At 40.0% G+C, this 26325-nt stretch overlaps 1 protein-coding gene across 4 annotated transcripts in view; it reads right to left on the minus strand.

The window, feature by feature from the left end:
- Positions 1–26325, minus strand: part of LOC146305555 (protein phosphatase 3 catalytic subunit alpha) — an 88415-nt gene that overhangs the window by 37167 nt on the left and 24923 nt on the right. For all 4 annotated transcript variants that reach the window (XM_084712689.1, XM_084712688.1, XM_084712690.1 and 1 more), the window contains exons 2-4: positions 15097–15297; positions 846–970; positions 143–254 (exon numbers count right to left, since the gene is read on the minus strand). In XM_084712689.1, the coding sequence (XP_084568815.1) occupies positions 143–254; positions 846–970; positions 15097–15297 (438 nt within the window). The remainder of the gene's footprint in view (positions 1–142; positions 255–845; positions 971–15096; positions 15298–26325) is intronic.

A 26325-nucleotide genomic window follows, 5' to 3' on the forward strand; every position in this document is an offset into this window, starting at 1 on the left:
ACATTTATCAGTTTGAACATTACTAATTTGCAAATCATTGCATTCTGTTTTTATTTATCTTTCACACAGCATCACAACTCTTCTGGAACTGGGATTGGTGACAAAAAAAAAAAAAAAAAAGAAGTGCCAAAGCGTTACTTACATTCCTGCTTAAATGTGAAATACTCTGTTAAATGTCTACATTCATGATTCCCACGCAGCAAAAACAGTGTTTTGGGGTAAAGGATCTTTAAGGCCCACAAGTACAGCACACACTGAAAAAGAAGAAGAGAAGAAGAAGAAAAAAAAAAGGATTAGCGTGGCATCTAGAAACAACGCTGGAAAACATAAGCCATCGAGTCAGACTTTGTCGGTTTCACAGTGGAATAATACAAGCAATTCTGCTTATAATGAAACATTCATGCAGTACATTTTGTGGCACATTTCAGGCTCGCTGCTGGCAGAGATGACAAACCTTCAGAGGAACCATCACAGGGCACGGCACACTCCATTAAAATATGTTTTATTAATAAAAGTATAATGTCTCAGGCGATGAGATGGCAGGAAATATATATCTGAGTAAATTCCAAGTCCCATCTTAAATACATGTATTTTGCTTCATATTAAAAATCTCTCAGTACATAACCCTAAGCCACACCGTGACATTTGCTTTCCAGGCTACATTTGAAGTTATTACAAAAGCCTATTACCACACCAATATCTGCAGCCTGATTTGATCTGCGCTCAAAGAAAAGCTATTAATAAACACGGCTTCAGCTGGGCACATGGTGTGTGTCACACTTGATTAGGCCCTCGTGAGGACAGAGAAAAAAAAAATAATAAAAAAAACACAAAAACATACTCACTTCAATACTGAAATACCCTCTGTCAACGTAGTCCCCCAGGAAAAGGTAGCGTGTGGATGCTGGTGATCCTCCTACTTCAAACAGCTTCATCAGGTCAAAGAACTGCCCGTGGATGTCTCCACACACTGAAAGGAGAAGGCAGAGAGAGAGAGATGAACAAAAACACATCAGGATAACGGCTATTTTTACAGCTGAGAAATCTCAGATGAAAGCCTCTGTAAAACCACGACAGGCTATTTGCTTATTTCCATATTTTCCATCAAACGTGAAGAGCTCCGATGATGTGAACCTGGAATATAGGACCACGGAGGTTGTCGCACGTATGTCGCAGCATCCTGGACTTCTTAAAACCTTCTTCAGTGGATATTCATAATAACAGAGGCAACGTTTTATCTAGCAGTGTACTATAAAATATTTGTTTTTGGTTTATTTTTGAAATTCATTTGAATAAACTGCTCATTTGTAACAGAAAAAGGCATCGTTTCACAGTAGACGGACAGCTGATCCTCGGCAGCTCTGCAGCCCACGCTTACTTCGGGAAATTCTGCACACAATGGAACAGAACAGAACGCGCAGACAATGCCGGTTTGTACCAAAAGAGTCTTTCCCGACTCAAAAAAACGTTTAATAAAACGGGAAGTTTAATCTGAATCCATTCCATTCAGAGAAAATGGGAATGTGAGGGCAAATCGTCGGCAGCAGACACACGTTAGGATTCAAATTCATACCTTACCAGTGTAAAACTCTAAAAGTTTATATACTGAAAAAAATTACTTTTCCACTACAGATGTACAGATTTATCAAGCTGTGGTCAAAAAAGGCACTCTCTAAATTAAAGGTCGACTATTCTCCAAACTTTTTTGTTTTTGCTTTGAAACTTAGATAACTCACTGGATTGAGTCCCACCGTGTTAATACACATCTTTGCTAAAGTAAAAAATTATAATCTATATTGTATTTTTGTCTGTTAAGTTTACATCAGTTTCCTTGGCTTCTTTCAGGAAATGCACACAATAAAACAGAACATAGAAAAAATGCTGGTTTGTGCCGAAGAAACTAAAAAAAGTTTCCTTGTCTGTGCCAAAGGGGTTTTTCCCCAAACTCAAAAACATTTACCAATAATCCGAATCAATTCTCTTTATAGAAAATGGAAACATAACATCAAATCATTTATGGAAGGAGATGCATGTTAGAATTTAAATTCATTATGATTGGTCAATTACAGCATCCTAAGGTCTGGTATTTCTGAAGAGCAGACCGTTGCTATGAAGAGCAGATCGTTGCTATGGATGCAGCTCTGATCACAGACACTGCAGGGGCAATAAAATAATTATTAAATCAATAAAATGCATTTATAGTATTTAAAAATTCTGAAAGTTTACGGTTCAGTGCCTTGACACAATTTTGGACATTAAAGTTTATTGTTAAACAGTAAAATATCTGTCAACTTTTTAGGGATTTTTGTATATTCTATTTTCTGTGTCAAGAAAATCACCACTTAATCAATATCAGAATGTTTTTACTCCCTGATATCGGCATCCACCCAATATTGGTCACGCCCTAACTTGCATGTCATGTCATGTCATCTCAAAACAAGACCTGTCAAACTTGTTGTTTTCACTACAGGCACAACCAGCACGAACTGTTAATACCTCACTGCACACTGTTTTCTTTATAAAGCGGTCGTCCAACATGGAAAGGAATCACAAGAACTGGCTTCGGTGTGCATTTCCACCACATCCTCTTTCAGCCACTTTATAACCTTGAGGTGTTTCTGCTGGCTGGTGCGACTTAATTTGAGCACACCTATTCTCGCCAAACGCACTAAAAACACTTCACTGGCTGAAACCTCTGGAAAGCTTTCGGTTGCGTTCGTTTCTAAACTGTTAACTTGCATCGCAAATCTGGCTTGTCACAGCAATTACAAACAAATAATTGAGTCCCAGTACATTCACTTGACTTACTTCAATCTAGTGTCATATCAACCACCTGCTAACAGCAGGCAGTTGTTAAATAAAGTCAGGGGAGCCTTCTGGGACCAAACCATCCACGTCAGAAATCAGGAAGTGCAAATCACTCAACCTGGATTGGTTTCCCCATCACCCCACGTGGCCCTGTACTCTATTACTCCCTGGGGAGACGAGAGGAGCAGTGGCCACAGGAGATTTGCTGCTTAGCAGCCATTGACAGACGGGGTGAACGTGGGTTCGTGTGATTTAAGGGCCTTTGGTCAATTTTGTAGATACTCTGAAGGTTGCTTCAAGGGATTGTTACACCTGAACTTATTATTTATTATTAATAAATGTCCTCATCAATGGTTCCTGAGCTGCGGGTCCACTGGTGGACAATAGGTCCATTGTGAGATTTGCTGCAATGCATGAAATTTGATTTTGCAGAACTTGATATTCAAAAGATCACGACATAAAATTATTTTCATAATGATCAACTTTTCTCATGTTTTTTCATGTTGACTATATTATGCGGTAGTGGAACAGCAATTCCCTTTAAAAATAGTATCTTTGAGGTTAAAACATAAAAATAAATGCTGAGGACTGCTGCTGGGTTATAAATTATTTTGCTCTTATTTGAATCTGTGTGTAACAGCGTAGGTAGGCGATTTGTTAATTTTTAACAGAGGGAATGTTTCGCTCACCCTTGACTAGAAAACTGACTCATGAACAGTTTCTGTATTTTTTTCCCATAATAATAATACTGATAACACTTAGAATCCACGGCCCAACTATATTATTTAATTTGCACAAAACTCAGTCAGATAAAGGATCAATGAGTCAGGCAGACTAGACTAACATATTCATTCAAACAACCCCTCTGCCCCTGCACTCTGCCTGCTAATAGGGGACGGGGGGGGGGGGGGGGTAACAAGGAGGATGCATTTTGTCATTTTGCTAACAAGAGGAGCGGCACTCCCCTCATATCACCTCCTGAGCGCAGAGGACCGGTGCTAAGAAGAACACTGAACATTAACCAGGTGACAGATCTTGTCACAGTGTTGGGAGGTTTAAATAATTAATTATCTTGCTGCTGCTGTTACCATCCAACCAGTGCATAAAAAAATTTGGACATCATTTTGGAGATGCACGTATTGTCACTGTTGCCGGGTGATTGCTTGGCAAAGCAGGGCAAGTTTATTTATATAGTACCATTCAGACACAAGGCGCATGGAAACAGATTATAATTAAACATTAAAATATCAAGAGAAACATTAAGATTGGGGTTTTAGTCCAATCAGACCGCAGCTCATTTGTAAACAGACCCTAGGAGCCAATCAAGGACTCTGCTATTTAATCTACCACCAGGTTGGTCCTGCCTACATTAGTTAACCTTTACTGGCTGCATTTGAGACCTTTCTGATGAAAACTGATTATTGTTATTGTAATTCTCTGAGGGGAAGCTAGCTTACTGCACTACAGGTGAACACGACTGACACAGAATATATTCACTTTGGTTTTGTGAACACTGAACACAAACAAAGAAAAAAACATGCAGTGAAGTACTAACTTTGGATGGAACCTAGCTTCTATTCTCTTTATTAATTTCCAGCACTGTAGCTGTTGTACTGCCCTGTTGTTGTTTTAAATCAGTCCAGTTTACATTATTTTGTATAAGCTGTTTCATTAGCTAGAATTAAGGCTGCAACTAAACATTTTCATTATCGGTTAATCATCTGATCATTTTCTCAATTAATCGATGAGTTGTGCTCCATAAAATGTCAGAAAATGGTGAAAAAGACTACAGGAAACAGAAAAAAATTAAAATTTGAGAAGCTGAAATCAAAGAATCTTGACATTTTTGTCTTCAAAACAGTTTGCAATTCATTTAATAGTTAAAAACTAATGAATTAATCGACTAATCTTTGCAGGGCTACCCAGAAAAAAACCCCCTGAGTTAGCTGTAACTACCATTGCAATGCTTTTCTGCTTCAGTAAACAAGCACGAAAAGTCAACTCTTCTACCGGAGAGCTGGAATAAACAAACACAAAGACAACAATCAGCAATATTAAATGTGAATACTATCTCAGCGGCGGAAACGATAAGCACAGCATCCGTATCTGATGTCAACGTGTTGCAATTCATCTATTCTCCAAGCAATCGGCTAATTAAGTAATTAACAGCAGGGTGAATAGATTGAAATCTAATTTGAAAAGGACACGGGCTTTCTTATCATAAGGCTGTTTGTCGCTTTATGAACTGTATCTAGCAGCGAGAATTACAATAAGAGCCTGTGAAAAAGTCTTTCAGAGAGATACCCAATTAGTGGGAGCTGGAGGACAGCGTTGGAGAGCAATTATCTCAAGTTACGAGCCTCGTGAGACAGCTCTGAGAATCAGCTCTCCTTGACTGTATCGTAAACCTCCGCTTTACCATTTGTCTTTTATTAAACCCACACTGTGTAAGTGTTTAAATCCACAGTGGGGACCAACATCAAAAAAAAAAAGGAGCCCTGTTATTTGTGTCCGATCTTCTAAAGATGTCCTCACTGCCTCTCGTAATCAAGCAAACGCTGCTTATAAACATGTACCGCTGGTTAATTTTAGATTGGCTGTGAGGTTCCTGGAAAATTGATTTAATGAGAAAAATGGTCCGTTTAACACTTGAATGAAAAGAACTTAAATTAAAATGTAGTGTTTTATTAATGTTCTTATTTGTTGGCACTGGTATTAACTGGCTGTACTATAAATAAATACTGCGTACTTTGATGTACTTAAGTATCAGATTCTTCATTAAAAATCAATTAGACTTCAGTCTGTTAAAACCTCAACACAGACCCTTTTTTATTTTTCTTAGACATTTGTCTTTTACAGCGATAGAAGAAAGAGTTATGCACCGTCAAAAAAGAAAAACTGAGAAAACTTTAAAGTGTAAAGCCTTTCTGAGTTTACTCAATTAAGGGCTAATTTATTATGTCAACTTAGTTTACGTTTGTCAAACTTGAAGTTACTATTCAGAGCTGCTTAAGTGAAGAAAACTTGTTAATTAAATCTATTACTAATGATTACTCTTATAGATCAACATACATCACATACTTCAAAAGCATTAAAAGTGTTTTTTTTTCCACCAGCTGTCTTGAAAACTTGCTATATTTTGAAATATGTGGTATACAATATGTGACTTATAGCTGGATATTGCTTTGAGACATGCATCGACTATAGAACGTCAAATAAGTCAAATAAGGACACTCACTTTTCTTAACCTAAGTACATAAGTAGCTCTAAATAGTGATATCAAGTTGGACAAACTTTTTTTTTTTTTCCAGTGTGCACAGTTTTGAGTGTCCAGATTGTTCGGACTCACCTAATTTATGTTCTACTGAAAAGACTAATTTGATATTGTTTTTTACATTTACATCATTTAATTTGATCTAATTCATGGGTGGTGAAAGAAAAAAGCCCACTGTTTTTAAGTTTTAATTGGGACAAAAAGAAAACGAAAAGTATTTGTCTGACACTTGACGAAGGGAATTAAAACCAGCACCGACCCTTAAAGCTTATTAAACTGCATAATTGCTAAAACAAAGCAAAACAAAGCAAGACAGCTATTTTGTTTATTCCTAGAGGAAATTAAATAAAAAGGTTATATCATGTTTTTTGCCTCCTGACCACCATTAAAGTTTACGTTAAGGCTTGATGTACTTGCAAAAACACATATATGCAGTCTAAGTGATCCATCTTACTTTATACAGAGCGGTGCAGGATGCTAAGGCTGGCTTTTTCTATGGCATTGAATCCTTTCAACAATGGCAGCACCGAGGAAGACAACGAAAGTAATCTAAGCTGCTGCTGACCTGATAAAAGGACCTCTCGGAGTATCACCAATGGCAACCATGCAATGTATACACAGTATAGAAACAAGCAGATGGATGCAAGAAGAAACCCTCTCCTCCGTTAAGCAATTATTTTAGAAACACTCACATTAAAATGAAAACTAGAGCAGTGGTCCTCGACCTTTTCAAGTTGCAAACCACCCTGAATAATCAGGATGGCAAATGCACCCCCCACCCCCATTTGCCCGAGAGACTCAAAACACAAAAGACCAATGCTTTGACTCTTACAGCATTGAGATTACAAAGTGGAAACTGAACTTCAGTCTGGAAAGCTTGTGTAGTTTTTGTAATGCAACTTGTGTAATGGCATCCCCCAACCACACAGCTCTTACTTTGCACTGCTTAATGAATTATTTACACATAAATAGCACATTGTGTGTATTCCAGACTCTAATGCAGGTTGACAGCTCACATCAATATCAGGCCCTGATACTGATATTGGGTCAGATCATTATTTAGCAAATTATATCACTGGTAATGTAAAAACTATTCCCTGGTCTAAATAACGGCCCTCGTTTCCCATCATACACTGCCAGTTTGATGTTTTCTATGTAACTTTTTGTTAGTGTTTGTTCAGAACATGGTGGTTTATGTTGGTAATTGTCATTTTGGTGCTGGTTTATAGTTACAACCATTAGTTAGTTGTATTCTGCAAATTCTTAAGTGCTTGTCGCTTACATTGACTGTCTTTAAGGTGCCGATGTCACTTAGAGCTGCGTACCACAATATGTCGTCATATTTTTTCACCACAACCATATGGAGATCCACAGAATTTTTTTGAGAAGCACTGCTCTAGAGCCGTGGTTAAAAAAAAAATAATAAAATGACATATTGTGGCACGCAGCACAAAATGTGAGCCAAGGAAGCAGCTCTCGGTGACATCAGTCCATGAGGACATTCACCATAAGGCTCAAGCACTCAAAATATGCAAAAGCCAATGGTTAAAACTATAAACCAGCACAAAAATGATTATTACCAACATAAACCAGCATGTTCTGAGCAGACACAAACACTAACAAAAACTACATTTGCATTTTGTAACATAAAAAAGCAAACTACTCGGTCCAATCACTAGGCATGATGGGAAATGAGGCCCTATTTTAGACTGGGGGATGTTTTTTACATTACATTGCCTGTACCAGTAATATAATTTGTCTTAGAATAGATTTTATAGAGTGTGTCTGAGGAAGTCAAAGCAATGGTCTTGGTGTTTGAGTTCCTCGAGTAGATAGGGGCGGGGGCAGCGAGCACCGATTTCATTATTCACTCCAAAAGGTTGAAAACCAGAGCTCTAGTGTACCATACTATCTGAAAAAGATGTCCACCAAGAGAGCAATTTAGAGTTTGCCACTCAGATGCAGGGGCTACTTTCAAGCCGCAACAATGAGCTTTCTTAACACTTGCAGTGTTCATGGGGAAATTAACAATATTTTTTTTAGTCAGCGCTGCAGGAAGGAGTCCAGTAAGGGGGTACGAGGCTGCAATTTCACCTGAAGTGCATGTCAAACACACAGTGCGGGGGAGGACTGCACCTCCAGCTGACCTTTTGGAAAGCTGTCACTTGCTTGCAAAGAAAAACAGCAGGGTGACACGGTGACGGCGCGAGCTTAATCACACGGCCAAAAAGACCCAATGTGACGGTCGCTGTGAATTGTAGCCACCTCTTCTGCGACGGCACGGACGACGCTGGTCGATGAAAATCGAACAGAAATGCTACAACGGCTCACTCCTCCAGCTCGGGGCTCTGGCTCCATCACAGCAAACACACAATCCACCCATCGCTCTGCTCCAGTACACCTACAGACATGCTTTTCCTCCCTCCCTCTTGTCACAGAACACACAAAAACGAGGTGAGAACCAGAGCCCACATAAGAAGAGCAGGTGGGAGTACATTATCTGGAGTGAGAAACAATTCGTTCTGGCCATCTCCTGCTTGTGCGCTAAAGTGATCTCCCTGAGTAGCAGCATATCAGCGGGCAGCAGCTATTGAGTGGGTGGTGGGCATTACACAACCTGGCTTCAGAACCTACACAGGCCACTCCAAAGGCCGGGCTCATTGAGCGAGAGAAATCCACGGTGAGGCGGTCTGTGCCAGATCATGTTTTGATTGAGACTGGATGATAACAATCCCCCCCCGGTTTTATGATGATGGCACTCTCCGAGAGCTTACATCCTGCAGAGCATGCATTTATGCAAAGGCGGAGGTGGAGCTTGCAATCTGTTATGAACATCAAACTGTATGTGATGTCTAAAAAGCTGCTACCGGTACAGCAGCTACAATAAAGGTTTTGTTTTGATTCAGAGGCAGAAACAACTTCAAATTTGTGCGTTGGTGTAAACAACAACCCTTTAGAAAACTGTAACTCTAATATGGCATCATCGAAATGGCCGAGAGGCAAAAACATTGTATTTTATTCTGTGTTGACAAAAATATTTTTAATACATATCTAATATCTTTCTCTTGTGTTGTTCTTTCACATAACTAGGTGTACGTCAAATTATTCCAAGACAAACACAATAAGGACTGAAAAAAAAAATTAAGAACTTGATCTATGAGTTCTGTGCACTTCCCTTTTTGGGATTATTTCATTTATAGAGACATGAATAGAGAAGAGTTTATCATATTTTACAAGAAAGACAGAAAAATGCATGTAATTTTGTGCAACAGTAAGTAATCCATGGTGGTAATATATGTTTTAACCAAATGATACTGGATTTGTGGGACAGAAGATAATAATAAAATCTGCCAATATCCTTTTTTGAAGAAAAAAAAAAAAAAAAGAACTTTACATAAACATCAAAATTTCTTGAAAGGAGAGTGAGGCGAGATGTTTGCAATCTGCAAACTCCCCACTAGATGCCACTAAATCTTTCACAGCGGTCCTTTATTTTTGATGGACTAGCACTGAAGCTCACACCCCTCTTCAAAGATAGAAATTTACATGAACACAAAACATGAACAGTTTTGACAAGAATCCCTTAAATTCGTTTCATTCATCTTTTGTCATTTGTTGTTACACATCATCCGACACATACACAGATTCAAATACATCTGCAGTACCCTAACATCACCCCGGCTGATTCATCCGTCTAGCTCTTATATCCAATACTAGTGAGTTTCTCATTGTAAGACCGTTGTGTAACAGCCTATTGGAAAGGTTTAACGGCCTTGCAACGCTGCGCAGAGCTAACACACTTCACTTTAAACTCATAAAACCGCCATCATAATCAAGGTCTTTGTGAGACCTTTTAAAAGAGTACACAGGACATTCCACAACCAAGGTCTCTCCGCTTCCTCACTAGGAATAAATCATAATTTCATTTAAAAAAAATGAATATTTTGAAATGCAAACAGCTAAACCTTGGAGGCATTTTAGATTCTACTTGTTACCTCACCATCTCATGAAAAATGTCACTCACGGCTGCAGTAAAACATGTTTCCATTGTGTTTTAGTGTGTTAGCGACAGAGCTGCTGCAGGGTCGAGCACCCGCGCTGTAAACAGGTGTAGGAACGGTGTAAAAACTCACTGTTGCCTGGTGATGTGGCGGTGTGAGCTTTACTGATGGGCAACTTGTATGAAGGCCACGGGAGCAGCTTGTACTCAGTGGCCTAAGCCAGCTCCATTCGCCACGCACACACACACACACAAAAAAAAAAAAGAAAACACACAAACACACACACCCCTCCCTCCATGAAAACCCCACCTGCCATCTGGCCCAACCAGGAAGTGACTGTGTGAATGTGAGAAGCACAGAGAGAGATAGCTGACATGACATGGCGCTCTACATCTATGATAAATATTTACTTACTAATTTGCTGACCATGTGTCGTGCTGGAAGTGGAGGTGTGCAAACGGAGAGGGAGAACGAGAAAGAAACAGTCCCCGAGTATGACACAGAAAGATAAAACATGGCAGACAGAGGGAAGAGGAGTAGTGAGAGAAACAAAGAAATGTTTACAGAGAGTGCTGTGTGTGTGTGTGTGTGTGTGTGTGTGTGTGTGTGTGTGTGTGTGTGTGTGTGTGTGAGTGTGTGTGAGTTTGGGAGCACGCACGAGAGGGAAACACAGCAGGATCACGAGCACGCGCAGCAGAGAAATCCTTGTTGAAAAGGACTACTGAGTGGGAGAAGGGTTGAGACAGGGGTGTTGAGTGGGAGGGAAAGACGTGCTTCATTGCCGCGCTCATGTACACACACACACACACATTCAAGCATGCACAAAAACACACAGCTCCTCAGGATCCTCAGCTTGCACACGGAGCAGAGGCTGTCCAACGTTTCTATGTAACACAACAGAGGAAGGTGGTTCACTGGCCGATTCCATCATTTGGACCGCTATAAAATATAAAGTCGAGACCTGTTGGCTTGTGACCACATCCAAAAGACAGTAAAAGAAGAAGTGGACAGAGCTTCCGGGTGTAAAAAGTGAACCCAATGCCTTAAATCTGAATTCTTTCTAGTGGCCAGCGGGGGGCGACTTCCCCGGATGCAAAAAGAAGTCCGATTGTATGTACCCTCATGGCAAAATGGACCGAATTCTCACTTGATTTGTGACCTCGGTAAACGGTTTCCTAGTGAGTTTATGGTCTCAATCACTAGTTTCAAGTCCCCTTCAAAACAGCATGATGTTGATTTTGTTTAATATGGTCCCACTTAGAGTAAAATGGACAATAAGCAGGGTATGCTTTAGAGCAGAGCTGCCATGTAATTGATAGGCCATTCTTAATGATCCTGTCCAGTGCAACACACAGGGCTCATGAAAACTCTGATCAAACTATCAAATATGGATCAATATCCTGTTGCTACAATTCTTATTTCTTGCTTAAAATGATTTCAGAAACATAATTTTGCAGCTATTTGGCTGTAATAGAAAAAATATTACGATCAGGTGGCCGGGTCATGTCTAGAAGCAAACACTTGATTTGCACAATTGAGATTTATACGCATCGTTTCTTCATTTTGCACACTGTACAAACTAATTATGTCTGATAACACGACAACGCTGTGGTTAAGATACAGAAAGGTCTAGGGATGAAAAACACCGTGTTACGGTTCAGGAAAGATCCTGGCTTGGGTTAAAACATTCACTCTCACAAGATCTTTCCCGGGTCTGGGGTTCTGTTATTACACTGCCTTTAAATGCAATGCAATGCTACATTGTCTTAAAACACTTGAAATGTTTTTGTAAACATCTTTTGGTGGACTCCTGCTGAACAGACGAGACAAAACAAAGCAGTGTCTGTCTATAATTATGTTGAAAAACAATTAAACAATTAACTTCCTAGTTTACGTCATTTGTCAGTCAGATATTTCCCCACCCACTGACATATTTTCAAACCAGTACTGGCACATTTTAAGTGTATCTAAATCAACATCTTACATAACAGACAGTCACTTTAAGAGATTTTTTTTTCCAGCACAGTGAGAGAAAATTCACAGCTTTTCCTAATTGTGCATATGTTTTGCTGTGGAGATGAACTCATTTTGTGCCGTTTAGTTTAAACTAAAGATCATTTCAGTCTGGGTCAGAACTAAATTCTGTCAGAGGAACCGTTTTCTTCTTTCATCTCTCTACATTACGTCCACAACAGCACTTTATCATGCACATGAGTCACTCAAAAACCTTTAAGAAAGGCCTTAATAATCAGACATCTAGTGATGTTTAACAGGATTTCTCTTAATCCCTTTGCGTGTGTGCCTGCAAATGCAAAATACAGACAGCAAATAAGTCTGTTTACATTTTTTTTTGTTAAGCTTCACTCCCTTTAACAGCCAGACAAGATATTCTCTTATGATAATGGCCTCAGTAAGCCCATGAGAAGCACACTTTTGTTTTCTTAAAAAAAAAAAAAAAAAAGCCTGTGCATTCATGAATTTAAGTAAGTGCGACGCCTGCCAAACATGAGCATAGGCCTCTCTGGACCGTATTTCGAGAACGATCGAGGAAATGATAAATGATTGGTTGCCATAGATCCTTTGAGTAGGTCTCTGCCTCTGATTACAACGACATCAAAGAAGCCTCATCAGAAAGTCTAATGGAGGAACAGGGCACTTGACCAGGAAGAAAGGCAACAATAGGTGCGCTGGATCTGTGCATATGCATCAGTGAGCCTCCTACTTCAGTACAGTATGTTCCTTCACAGAGAGACGGGCATGAATGAGCTCAACTTCAGCTCCAGGGCGCTTTTCAGATGTGACAAGTGCTTAACTGTAAAAAGAAAAATAAATTAATAAATCCTGTGAAAAATTAGCACCCACAAACAAATGACAGAAAATGTCTTTATAGTTTTACCACAATATTAATAGCTCTGTTAAAAAAAAACACAGAGATTAGTCTATTATTTTAGCATTAAAACAGCAATATTCTGTTTTTCTGTCAGAGCTGCGCTTTACCGTGAGAATCAGCCAACTGAGTGAGTGTCACTCAGCTTGTTAGTTTTGGCAAATTGGATGAACTGAACTTGTGTGTTTCCAAAAATAAAATACACTGCTAAGGCGAGCTGCATAGCCAACATGTGGCCTGGAGGCACAATGACTCACTTAATTAAGAAAATTAAGTTTTCACATGCAGCCCTCTCTTAAAAAAAAAGCATGCATTTCAAATCTAACAATGCACAAGTTATTTGAGGTTAACATATAATCCAATCTGTAATTGTGATTTTGACTCACGTTCTGTCTTATTAATGACTTGTCTTTAGAAGAACACGGTGCCAAACAAGGAGGGAAAATGTCTAGATTGTCAAGAGCTGGAGAATAATTTCATTCTGCTGTAATGTGCATGCAAACCCTGTTTCCCTCCCCTGAAAGTGGATCATCTGTCATTTGTTAAGGTAACTGATGAAAAACAAACACCAATTCGGTTGAAGTTTTTCCTTTGGTCCTGAAGCTTTTTGAAAATAAGTAAGACATAAGACCATGGAGCAAAAACAGTACAAAAAAAAAAACAGCAAATGCACATGCACACTTTCTCAGATGAGACTACAGCAGACTAACAATACCTTGAATTTGTGCTAGCTTCCTATTTGTGCACATCCTGATGAATATGTAAGGATTTACGTCACTCTCGTCCCTCTAAATTCGGACTGAAGCCAGCATTAACTGTATGAAATTGTATGGACAGGCATAACCTTGACCCCTCTGTGGGGCATCTGTTGCGCCCTGCCCCTGGACATCTGCGTGGACTGACCCTTCCTTAGATCCCATTACCCTTTTTTTTGGGACCATCACTACTGATGCAGAGACAAATATTCAAGCAGGAAGATGTGTCTTGAGAAGATAAAATTTCATGCGAGCTGCATCTGTGAACCTGTTCTCCTCGAAAATGGTACAGTGATAGAGCAACTCTCTCTCTCTCACACACACACACACACACACACACACACACACACACACACACACACACACACACACACACACACACACACACACACTCTCACACCCCTGCTTGGAAGAAGACTAAATTCTGTCTGAAGGTATCCAACTGTGTGTGATGTAGGGCTGCAACCACAGATCATTTTGATTCATCCTCAGTCATTGATTAATTAAAAGTTTCTGTCAGAATTTCCTACAGCCCAAGGTGAACTCTTCAAACGTCCTGTTTTGTCTGACTAACGCAAAATCTGAATATTTTTTGAATAATAACTTTAGGGATTTCTCATCCATCAGCCACCGATTGCTATCAACAGGTGTTTGGTCTAAATAGTGGTCTCTAAAAAGCCGGATCAGAAGAGCCAATCGGACGATGGAGTGTGCAGGGGCCAAAATAAACGTCAAACGTGGGTAGATTTTCCATTTATCGTCTATCCGTCACACTGGCAGACTATTTTGTGCCAAAACAGTGTAATAAAAAAACTATGGGTCTTGGCATGCAAACACACACACGGGGACTTCATGCTGCATTTAGGTGCACATCTTAAATTTAGAAATCTACACAGCTTTGCACAGCAAATCGCATGAGCACTTACAGGGACTGCATGATGCATTCAAGTGCACCTCATTACAATAATATATACTCAAATGGGTACGACAGGTATTTACAGCATCATTTTTCGAATTAGATGCTAAAATCATGACAATTTCCAATTTTTTTTTTACATTGGCAGATTTTTAAGTCTAATTGAATAAAAAAATGTTATCAGCAAACTCAAACATATTCTTGTACATTTTCAAGATGTTTTACACTTACACTGATACAATGCTGTTAAGAATAGTCAAATGAATAAATAATTCCACAAAATAAATAGACGGCTTCAAATAGACCACGTGATTAGTGTCGGCTGACACTGCTTCCAGTGATTGGCCCCAAAAATTCTGATTGGAGCACCCTTACTTTCATATAAGCATGAAAAAATAACTGATTGGATGAGTAATTTATTATTAAAATAAACACAGTTAAATTTGACTGCTGACCTGTCACAGGGGCCTCGATGTCCAGCAGGTTCTTCTCCGCACGCAGGATCGCGGCGCCCTCTCCTATGAGCCTCAGAGCCACCGATTCCTCCACACGGCCTTCCTTGGTTAGGTGAGCTTTCAGCACGTCCACTTTGGGCTTCCCATCGCTGTCAAACACCTCTTTAGCCGTCAGCCGGTGACTAGGGGGGAACGGGACAGCTGTGAGGGGGGGGGAAACAAAAAAAAAGAAAAAGAGTCATTACAGCTGATACGTTTTCATATTTACAGTGCTTTAATATACCTTTCATTGACAAAAGGCTTATGAGGATACGCAGTTAATTCCACATCACTGAGCAAACGGCATTTAAGCTGTTTGATTAGCAGGTACTTTGTACCTTCCAGGGGATCGACTCCCCGCAGGAGAGGGAGTTAGTGCTCACTCCCATGCTTCCAGCCCACCCTCTGAGACAATTTACCAGATTGCTGCTATGATCTGTGAGTCATTCAATTTTCAATATTTATAACAGACCCACACACTTTCTAGTTCGCTTGGCAATATTCATGGCAAAAAAGATCACAGAACTGACATTAAAACACTGTTGTTTGTTAACATAAAAAGCCTTTCATATGACTAAATAGTCTAAATAACGTGATAATATTATGTTGTTTAATATGTAATGTAATCACTGCAAGATAATACATACTTAAACATGCGCTGTTGTTTATGTGTTACGATCAGAAGAACAGAGACATCATCTTCAGCCTGATATGCATTTGCTTATTTGTCAGTCACAATTATTTAAAGGAGTGAAATGATGTTTATTTCCAAGAGTCTTGAAGGCATCATGGAAATTAGACTAACCGAACCCACAACAAATCTCTGTTACTGTCAATTTCCATAATTAGTGGCTTATAAAGGATAGCTTTTCACAGCAATTCAATGTGCTCGAGCAATTTTGGATATGACAGATGCGTTCAAAAGCCTGCATCCTGTTTGCATGCATTTTAATTTGGAACAGCGAACTTTTCCAATCTAATCACGGCATAAAAAATTGATGGTGCACATTGCATATGCAAATAGCCCAAAGGGTCTTTAGACAGACTTTTAGTGAAAAAGCATGTTCTTGTAACAAAAGAACCCCCACAATGCAATTCTCGTGTCACTGCCATTTTAGCAGCTGACATCAAACAGTTAAAAGGGAACTTTTTTTTTTTTTTAATGAAAGCATTATTAAAGGTACTTTTAGTGGCCTCCACTGAAACAAAAGCCCAGCGTGTTAATATTTCACAACCTCCTGACGAGCATACACCTCACTGACAGCAAAGGTACAAAAAGGACATAATTAAAGACCATATCCTGTGGACTTTTCAGTCCAGCACTGTTTAAAAAACATAAGATGTGCTCTTAATTAACGTCCACTTGCAGACTTTGTCACATGGCTGTGACTAATGCATTAGGCCAGCGCCGAATACTGGGCTATGTGTGCGTGCATTTGTGTTAACATCCATCCTTTCCAAAGGTGACATCAGGGGTAATCAGACCTGTACTTTATCTGTGTCACACTGTGCTAAGTGACAGATGATATTTAGGATCTCAACTTCAGCATTTAAAGCTTTCTAACAGGTGTACAAAGGTTTGTGATTTCCATTTTGCTCTTTCCTGCAACCACCGTCATTTTTTGGGTTTAAAAAAGTATGTAAATTATGAATGATTAGGTAGGTAATGTACAATGAAATGATAATTATGTTTACTGATTATATAATTTAATTTGACATTTATTTCTGATGATTATGACAAAGTGTTACCACAGTCTTTTAAAACAATATCAGCCTCATGTCTCCATGAAGGTATATGGGGCGTTCAGAAATCCTCATCTGAGATAGAGTTACCGAGGGCCCCAGGTTGGCCTCCCCCGAGCACCTGCTGTGCAACTCTAGCCCGAGGCCAGGGCCTTGGGGCTTTTGCCTCGAACAACGACACCACACCGTCCCCCGAGACGCTGGAGACATACTGTACAGCGTGAACATGCGTGTGAACTATTACGAACCTGTTTGGGGGCATTTTCTGCCTGACCAGACAGACGTGTCTGTGCTTTAAACGCGAACGCTCGGTCTGGAATCTGCAATGTGATTATGTCACGGATATTCCATGGATGACTGCCATGAATGACTGAATGTAAAGGGGTATTGATTTTAGCTGGCTGTCATGATAAACTTGTGTGCAACTGTCAGATAAGGGCAGAGGGTGCGGTGCTTACAGTATTTTCATTCGCCCGTTAGCCAATTAAGCATTCCTGCAATGACAGGTAAACTCCCAAGGCAGTCTCCCACAACCACGCTGCCCTTGAATCTGAACTTTATGAGACTAAACCAAGTTATTCTCAACTCTCTTGGAAAAAACACACTTTGTTTGTGTGGAAAGGTAGCTGGTGAGGCCAAATTAAAGATACAAGCAATTTTAATTATTTGTTTATTTTAAAATTATAATTTTTTCATAGTCAATACTCTATTAAAACACATCTGGCATAAAGGGTTTCTTATACAGTTTTATGTGTTGCTTTTAAAGTGTGGCTAAACCCCCCAAAAAATAGATGACTGACACCTTTCCCATCGCAAATAGACTTGTTTTCCTTTCTGTTCTTTTTCTGATGGGAACCAGAAAGCCTTGATGTCTGTGCAGAAGCACAGAGTAAGTTTCTTGTGTCAACTCTCAGTACTTTTGTAGCTTCTGGCTGAAACTCTGTGGTTTGAAGGTTGAGTTTCACTGTTTGTACTGTCATCTATCTGCTTTATTTCACTGTTTCATGTTCACTTTCACCTTCCACCTGATGTTGCCCCTTCATAATAAAAGCCTTTAGATAACAAAGTAACAGGAGACTTTTATTGTGAGGAATTAAATTAAGCAACTACAATTCTTGTGGCAGCATCCTTTTTTTTAAGTATAGGGTGCAATATTTCAAATATCTTAATTATCTGAAAGTATTCAGATTAGATTACATTTTTGACATCCAAAGGATTACTTTACTAATTAGATGTAATGTGCATGAGTAACTACATTTGAAAGTAACTTGACCCCACCCTGCTTGTAGAAGATCCTGACATAGATGACGCATGCTTTAAGAGAATTGTTAATAACACCATTGCGTTATGCAAAGATGATGCATGGGAAAATCCCACATTTTTCTGTGAAGAACAGTCCCTGTCGCTCAAACAGTATCTACTGTACTGAACAAATTTGCAGAAGATTGATATTTCCACAAACGGTACGGCCACAGTACCATCGGTGTAGCCGGGGATATCGACCGAACCACATCTGCTCCCACTGAAGTGACAAAACATAACACATCTTAAAATCCAAACGCTGAAGAATAACATTATTCTTTAACAGGAATAACCGGCGTGAAAGCTGTGGTTGTTGGCGCACTGGCAACCTTTCAACACATCATCCCTCCATTTCCTTACAGTCCTGACAATGGAAACACTGTGAACTTTCCCCTTGTGGAATTTCTAACAGCCCTCTTATTAACAGGAGTAACACCCACCTCTGCCAAAACATTACATGGCACATTGTAATGGTAGGTTCTACACTGTAAAGAAAAAGGCGTTACCCCCGTGACAAAAATTAAAGTCGTGAGAAAAGGGAAAAGCAGAATGTGGATTAACAGCTCAGTTAAGGAAGGAAGGAAGGAAGACGAATTAAATTGTTATTTGAGTGAGAAAATATTAGTCATTGCTCTAATTAACCATTCAAACATGAGCTACTGACGGTCTCAACCCTTCTTCCCCCTGTATACGAGTATCTGAACATCACCACACAGCAACTGAGTTTGTTGCAAATAACCCTGTGCATCTATCGTTTCATACAGAGCTTTATAGCTGTGAGAGCAGAAACTGACCCGAGGCTATCTGCCTGAAACCCAAGTATGACTCAAAAATGGTCTCCATTAGCCGCTTGCTTTTGCCTTCATTAATTTCACCATTTCTCTGTTCCCTGCTGTTATGTAACCGGGAAATTGCACTGCAGCCTCGAATCTAGCATGAGAGAGAAATGATGAGAGGGTAAGAGAGGATGAAAAAGAAAGGAGAAAAAAAAAGTCTGATTTAACTTTCCCTGGTAATTTGTCTCAGATTAGCATTGTAATTTCCAAGATACAAATTAAAGCCATCCATCAGCTATTAGGTTTAAAGCCTAATAGACCGCTAAACCTCTGAATGTCTGGAGGGCGTGCTAAATAAACTTTAAAGTTGATCTAATAAAAGTATACTATCTGGTGCTGGTCAGTGAGATTTATAGCAACATTTAATGATTTCCTTCTTCAGTGAATTAGTGCAGAGTCTCAGGTCTTGAACTGGCAAAGCTTTAGATCAACCCCAGCCGTCGCCTTTGTCCACGCAACGTTCGTGGGAAGAATAATTATCCTGCCGACGTTCAGGTGTGATTCTTGAGAGATCTGCGCCACTCGGGGTGCGGCGCATCAGAAACTGCTGAGAAGCAGTGGGAAAACAGGCAGCTTGAAATGTTCAGGTTGGTGTAGTTCAGAGCTAATGTGATCTCTCTGAGGAATGAGACAGCGGGAGGTGTGCAGTCATACGGCGCTGGACAGATCAGCTTAATTGGAGAAAGTGAGACAGGCTGTTGCAGAGCTCACCGAGCAACCCCTTGGCATCATTTAGTGGAGAACACGGAGTGCAACCGTGAGTTTGGCCTCAACTGGCAGCTAAGATGTCTACAGTTCCTCTATATCATCTTCCATCCTGGCCTGTTTGAACGTTGTGTGTGTGTGTGCTGCACCTCATATTAGAAATACAGAATAAACAACTGCTCACTCTTTGAAATAAGAGTTCCAAAGAGGTTCTTCTTGAAGGGCTGAGGTTCTACCCAGAAACATTTGCTTCTGAAGAACACTTTGTTGAAGATCCCATTTCAACCCTTTGTGGTTATAGTTAGCACTTGTATTTCCAAAACTATTTCATCTAGGGCTGCAACTAATGATTACTTTCATTGTCAACTAATCTGTCGATCATTTTATTGATGTATCGATTAGTTGTTTGGTCGATAAAATGTCAGAAAATGTTGATCATTGTTTCCCAAAGTCCAAGGCGATGTCCTCAAATGTCATATTTTGTCCACAACACAAATATATTCAGTTTACGGTCACAGAGGGCTCAAGAAACCAAAAAATATTTGCACATAAAAAGCCGGAATCAGAAAATTTGGACATGCTTCGAATGTCGAAGTTTGCGGTTAATTTAATAGTTGACAAGTAATCAATTAAAAGTTGCAGCTCGAGTTTAGTCGCATTCAGTGATTTTCAGGTGAGATTTCTGGAATTCAGAAAAGTTCCAGACTACAAAACACGCCTCAACACTTAATAGCTGTAAAAAAAGACATTGAAATTGTTAGAGCTTTTATTGATAACATACAGCTTCACTCACACAATATGGTGAGCCGATTGATGTCTAACTAGTACCACACTACTGACGGCCATGGTGCCAGTTTATTTTCATCAACTGCACAGCAATACCTATAGCAAACATTGACTGAGGCTGAGCCAGACGTTCATGAAGAGCAAGTTATCTGCTAATAGCTGCCTCTGTGTTCAGTCAGCATTGTCCAAGCTGGGATGGGACTGCGTCCAATGAGTGGGCATTTGGTAAAACAAATGAATTCCTTTAAAACTGTACAGATACAGCAGACTACTTGGCGAGAAAAGAGACAACTTAGGATACGTTCTTGCAGTTCCAGGTCAAGAAACCTTTTCATCTTCGTCTTTCCATCAGGTGCCCGACTGATCGCCAAGAAACTGGTGACGGTGCACGACGCAGCGGGAGCCCCCGTGGAGCGTGGGCGAGACTCTGGTTGTCACTGCCCACGTCAAGCCCTCCGCCCCCTTCCACCAGACAGGCCACCACACCAGCAATTTTCCTCCCCTAAGACTCAGCATGACCAGTGGAAATCTCAGCAGGACCAACAGGGAGCTGAGGCAGAACAAAGACTTCACAACTATGTGCGAGTGCAACAAAGGTCAGTTCATACAAAGCATAGAATACCAGAAGTAATTTGACTGCGTGGCCAGACGTTATTATGCAAAAGGCAGCGCAGTGTCAGACCCAAAGCCTGATACTGATCTGTAACTTTGCTTCCTTACTCACACAAAACAGCAGTCACTATTCCCTTGATCCATTTGCCTTTTCGAATGATGCTGCTGTGCTGTGCTCTTTATCCTCAGGCAAAGCGAGCGGCTGGTGGTAAAGATCTCTGTGTGGATCTCTCAAGTGGAAACTCACTATCTGATCAAATGGTAGGTAAATACCGGTGCCAGGTAAGACTATAGACGGATTAGTATGATACAATGGACCCCTTGGCACAGACATGTAAACCCCCCCCCCCCCCCCCCCCCCCCCAACTCCTACACAGGTGCAAGATGCCCAGCCTGAAAGAGACGGAAAACAACGGCAACGCTACATTTGTGGTGGTTTTGTGTCTACTTCTGGGACAGTCTGCAGGTTAAGAAAAGTGGCCCCTTGGCCACTGGGGCCTGCCTCGTAATCCAATGGGTAAAGCTAGCACAACAAAAGTGGACTAGCATGCAGCATAGCAGTGGACGTCCTAAAAGATAGAGAAATTACACTGGTATGAATCTGCCCCGTGGTATGAACTTCGACCATACCATGCTAACCATGAGAGGGAACAAAAAAAGCGCTGCACAGATGAGCTAGTATGCTGTGCTTCTATAAACTTAGCAGCTGTGAATGAGAGACTGCAAACCAGGCAGATTCAAATATTGCTTTCTTTCTTTGCTCACTTCACTGTCTCTTCTTTACTTGGAGGAGCTGCCCCGACACAGAATATATACATAATGAGGTACACCAAAATGGTAAAATATTGATAAAATAATCAAAAAAGACTGGTGCATCTTCCTTATTATTTTTTTTTCCATTTATAATTCCTTGTTCTTAAAACACCTCTGTGCTATATGAAATATGTCCTAGTAATACAGTTAAACCAGTGCTTACCAGTGTTTTAGCCCTTGAGAAACATTTATACTAAAATATTATGAAAAATGAATATACCGTGACATATACCATTACCGTCTGCCCTTCAAATTATACCATTAAATAAAAGTTAGGCCACACCATCACACCCTAAAGCAGCACTACTGAAATGGCGCGTCTTTATTCGGCCTCAGCTTTCTGTATCAAATGGACGGGACTGCGCCGCCGTTAAGCCGGCAGCGATGGCAGTTACAGAGCCGAATCAACTTCTGTGTAAAATGGGTGGGCTGGCAGGACCGGATGGTAAATTGCTGTTGTGTTACAAGTCACTCCTCTCGAAATGCAGGCATGCTATGTAAATCACGCACCGGGGCAGCAAAGCCGACATAATAACGGGTCTTTTTTTTACAGCCGTATTGCGAAATCTCTGTTTAAAAAGGGCTTTTGTTTGCAGAAGGCAAAACATGACGAAGAAGAAACACACCCACTTTCACACTGTGGAATGTGGGATTGTAATTCAGTGTAATGTAGCTGCACTATATGCATGAGATGAATCTGCTACTGGCACTGCAGGAATGAAAAAAAAACCCTCAATCACACAGAGACTTTTTCCCAGTTGGAAGCCTTTTAGTGATGGAGCATCCACGGCGTGTGGCGTACGCACAGAGGACTGCCAAGTGTTGACTAGGGCACCAAAGAGTGTGCAAGTCACTTTCCACTGATAGCCAGGGTTTGTTAATTAAATGACATAACGACATTCAATTAGAACGGGATATGTTTAGGAGTCCAGGATGAACAGAGCGCACGAGTGTCTGTGGGCGGCAGGAAACAAAGGACGTACTGTACATCAGAAAGCACCTCAACTTCAAATGTCATCTGGCAGCAGTTTCATTGCTTCATTATTACACTACCACCGTCCGTTCGGAAGCTGATTACCTGACATGCATAATGCAGAAGATATAGCTATCTTTCCTGACAACAAAAGAGCTGCAGCAGCTGAACCATATAACGCATTATATTCACGCAGTGATAAATTATTTGCAATTCGGGCTACCTCACACGCTGGATAGATACGCCACCATGATGTCTATATGTCAGGTCTGAAACTGGCGTCTCAGTTCTACCACATCTCCTCCTCCCTCTACAAACCCGTAACACTGTCAATCAATAATTCATAAGTCAGCCCACCACAGGAATAATGCATTTCTTACATACAATTAATACAATATAAATTCTTATTGCAGAATGACGCCAAGAGTAGAAATTGTGTATTATAATATCTAAATCAGTATTCGAGAAGGGACTTATGGCTGCCACCTTTATTTTTTATTTTCTTCAGCAAAGAAATCATAGAAGAGAAAAGAGAAACCAGCTTTCCTTTTAATAAGTTTAGTAAGAAGAATAAGAAAACAACTGGTCTGAGTGAGCACAGAATAGTCCACATTTAATACGATTCAAAAAATATATTGCATGCATTAACGGATGGTAAAAGAACTGCACATGAAGACGAAGAGTAAAATTTGGCATTTTGGTAGCCCTTTTAAAATGATAATAAACTGAGTGAGCTGTAATACAATGAGTTTTTAACTGGTTATGAAACAGTCTGAATTTAATAATGATGCCTCTGCATGACCCACATAAGCAAAGAAGACCATCTCCGAGAAAATCAGCTGATTGTACGTAGTTATTCTTAATGCCTGCCATCAGGACTGATTCTCTGTGAAATCAGATTCATCGATTTACAGCATGCAGACTGGAGGAGTCTGCGTTTACATTTTTCCAGACATAGCTGCGTCAGCTAGGTGAAAAGAAGCGGGAGATTATTTGGCAGAATTTTATTTTTCATGTAATATTTTGCGGTTATGGTGGTAGAAGCACTGCCGCTTTTGTCCACAGGGGCCTCCACAATCGAAAAAGTGCAAAAGTTCCCTGAAGTAGTCTTGAAATGTTGGATAATCTTGCAAAAGTAAGTGTTAACAACAGGGATGTTATGGTAAATCATTAGTGGGTGTTAATAATTCAACCAATTAAAAATATGTTAATTAACAATCAATCGATAGGCTAGAAACAGCAGTAGCTGCAGCTCATTTTACACTGTTTTGCCTTGCAGAGCCATTTGTTGAATAGGAAGCCTGAGCTTAAAATAAGGAGAAAATTAGGGGAAAAAATTAGAAATGATTACCCCACCCTAGATAACAGGTGGACTCTTCCACTGAGCTGATGCAGGAGCACAGCTGAACCCATACACCTGCTCTCTGCAATGTGCTTCAGTGCAGGAAAGAGGGAAAGTACTCCAGTTTTCCAATATTATGCCATGTGAAGATTTATTAAAATGGAAGTCAAGCTATAGAACATATATGTCTACCATCTGGCAACCGAGGACAAACCAGAGATTCAAAAAACGCTGGCAGGCTTTAGGGCTGAAAAGGTCACTTAGAAATTGGCGTGAACCTCTTTACCATGCATTAGCAGGGATAGAAGCTGGCCCCGAACGAAACGCTTAGCAAAGAGCTTAGCTTTGAAGCTCAGTGCTTTTGAGTCTGCCGAACATACAGCCTACTGTACTTGTGCGCAGTATGGAAATGGAGTGGTTACCTCTGTGGTTGAGACAGGAAGGAGAAGCAGAGCCAACAGCGCTCACCTTCCCAGAGACAGACAGAGATGACGAGAGTAAAAAAGACGGAGGAAAAAAGCCTGTGCTGCATCAGAGGAAATAAACATGCAAAAGGCGACCGAGCAGAACTGTCAACAAAGACTCAGGGGGCCTGTATCAAAGATAGATATCGTGCCATGAGGACGAGTAATGCTACAGAGCCCAGCAGGTATTAAGGATAACATATTTAATCATTTGTGCACACATTACCCTTCCCTCAAATTAATAATTTGCAATAGTACAATAACTTGTACTACTTAATTTGCTCCCTGTAATTAATAATTCATGCCCTAAAATTACAAATTGTGCCTTCAAATTACTCGATTCATTCCCTCAAATTAATAGCAAGCCAGTTCAATTTATTGTAGCTGTAGTCAGGAGGGAAAAAAAAAACACCCAGACTGTGTTTTAGTACAGAAGAACGCTCAAACTTTTTCCTTCAACTGCGTTTATTATTGTTTGATAAACACTCTGCTTATACACATGTGAAGCTGCAGCAGCTTGTTTGCTCTGTTTGCTGGTCAGTCCTGGACGCACTGAAAAATAAACCATACATGTTGCTGGATAAATGACAAGCTAAATGTTTTATTCTGATTTTAGCAAAACATTTGAATGGATACATTTCAGGATGGTTGTCTTTGACAATCCACTACTTATATTGCAGAGAAACATGTTTCTGTAAATCTGTGTTCACAAATTTTCAATTTAAAGCTACTTATACTCTATTTATTGTCTGTTATACTATACTGCACTATTACTTAAAGGGAAAATTCTGCACTTTTCATATGGTTGTCCATTCAGTGTTGATGGTACATGTAGTCAACTGAAGCGATAAATTCCTCACTGTGTTATATTGATAGAGAAAACAGTTCATCTGCTGCCAAATCTGTCGTTCTTCCTGTATCCAGTGATGTCAGAGTGATGTCACAGTAATACCATCAGTGTAAAGGAAGGACTACCGACTATTTCAACGTGGATCTGTAGTAGATTAATATTTCTGTCACCTCACACTAGGGCTGAACAATTTTGAAAAAAGATCTAATTGCAATGATTTTGACTGATATTGCACTTGTGATATGATTTGCAATATTAGAGGTAATTATAATTTTTACATCATTATTCTTGTTTTGATTGAAAAACACTAGACTAGACTAGAACACAGACTATGGTGTGATTTTTTTTTTGCGTGAATGTGTACCAAAACTTGCCAAAAATTTGGAATTCCCTATCCGGAGCCAGTGTTTGGTTTGTCCATTTCTGGGCTACTGTAGAAACATGGCGGCCATGAAAGAGGGACTGCGCTTTCTGTAGATATAAACAACTCATTCTAAGGTAACAAAAACACAACAATCCTTTTTTTTTCAAGTGATTATACACCAATGAAAACATACTCATAAATGTCATATCCCATTTCTGCCTCCTGCTCCTTTAATTATTTCCCTAGTAAGAAAAACTAAAAATGTGTTTGCACTGTTTGCAATGCACACATTTACACTGCAAGCTTTTAAAAATATATATGTATTTCTCTGACTGCACAGTTTCACTACTTTAGTCAATGGCCTGTGGTCAATGTCATGACTAATTGTAGCTCTAATAGC

The sequence above is a fragment of the Lutjanus erythropterus genome, chromosome 23, assembly GCF_056507025.1.
Source record: "Lutjanus erythropterus isolate fLutEry1 chromosome 23, fLutEry1.hap2, whole genome shotgun sequence".
Lineage (NCBI taxonomy): Eukaryota > Metazoa > Chordata > Actinopteri > Lutjaniformes > Lutjanidae > Lutjanus > Lutjanus erythropterus.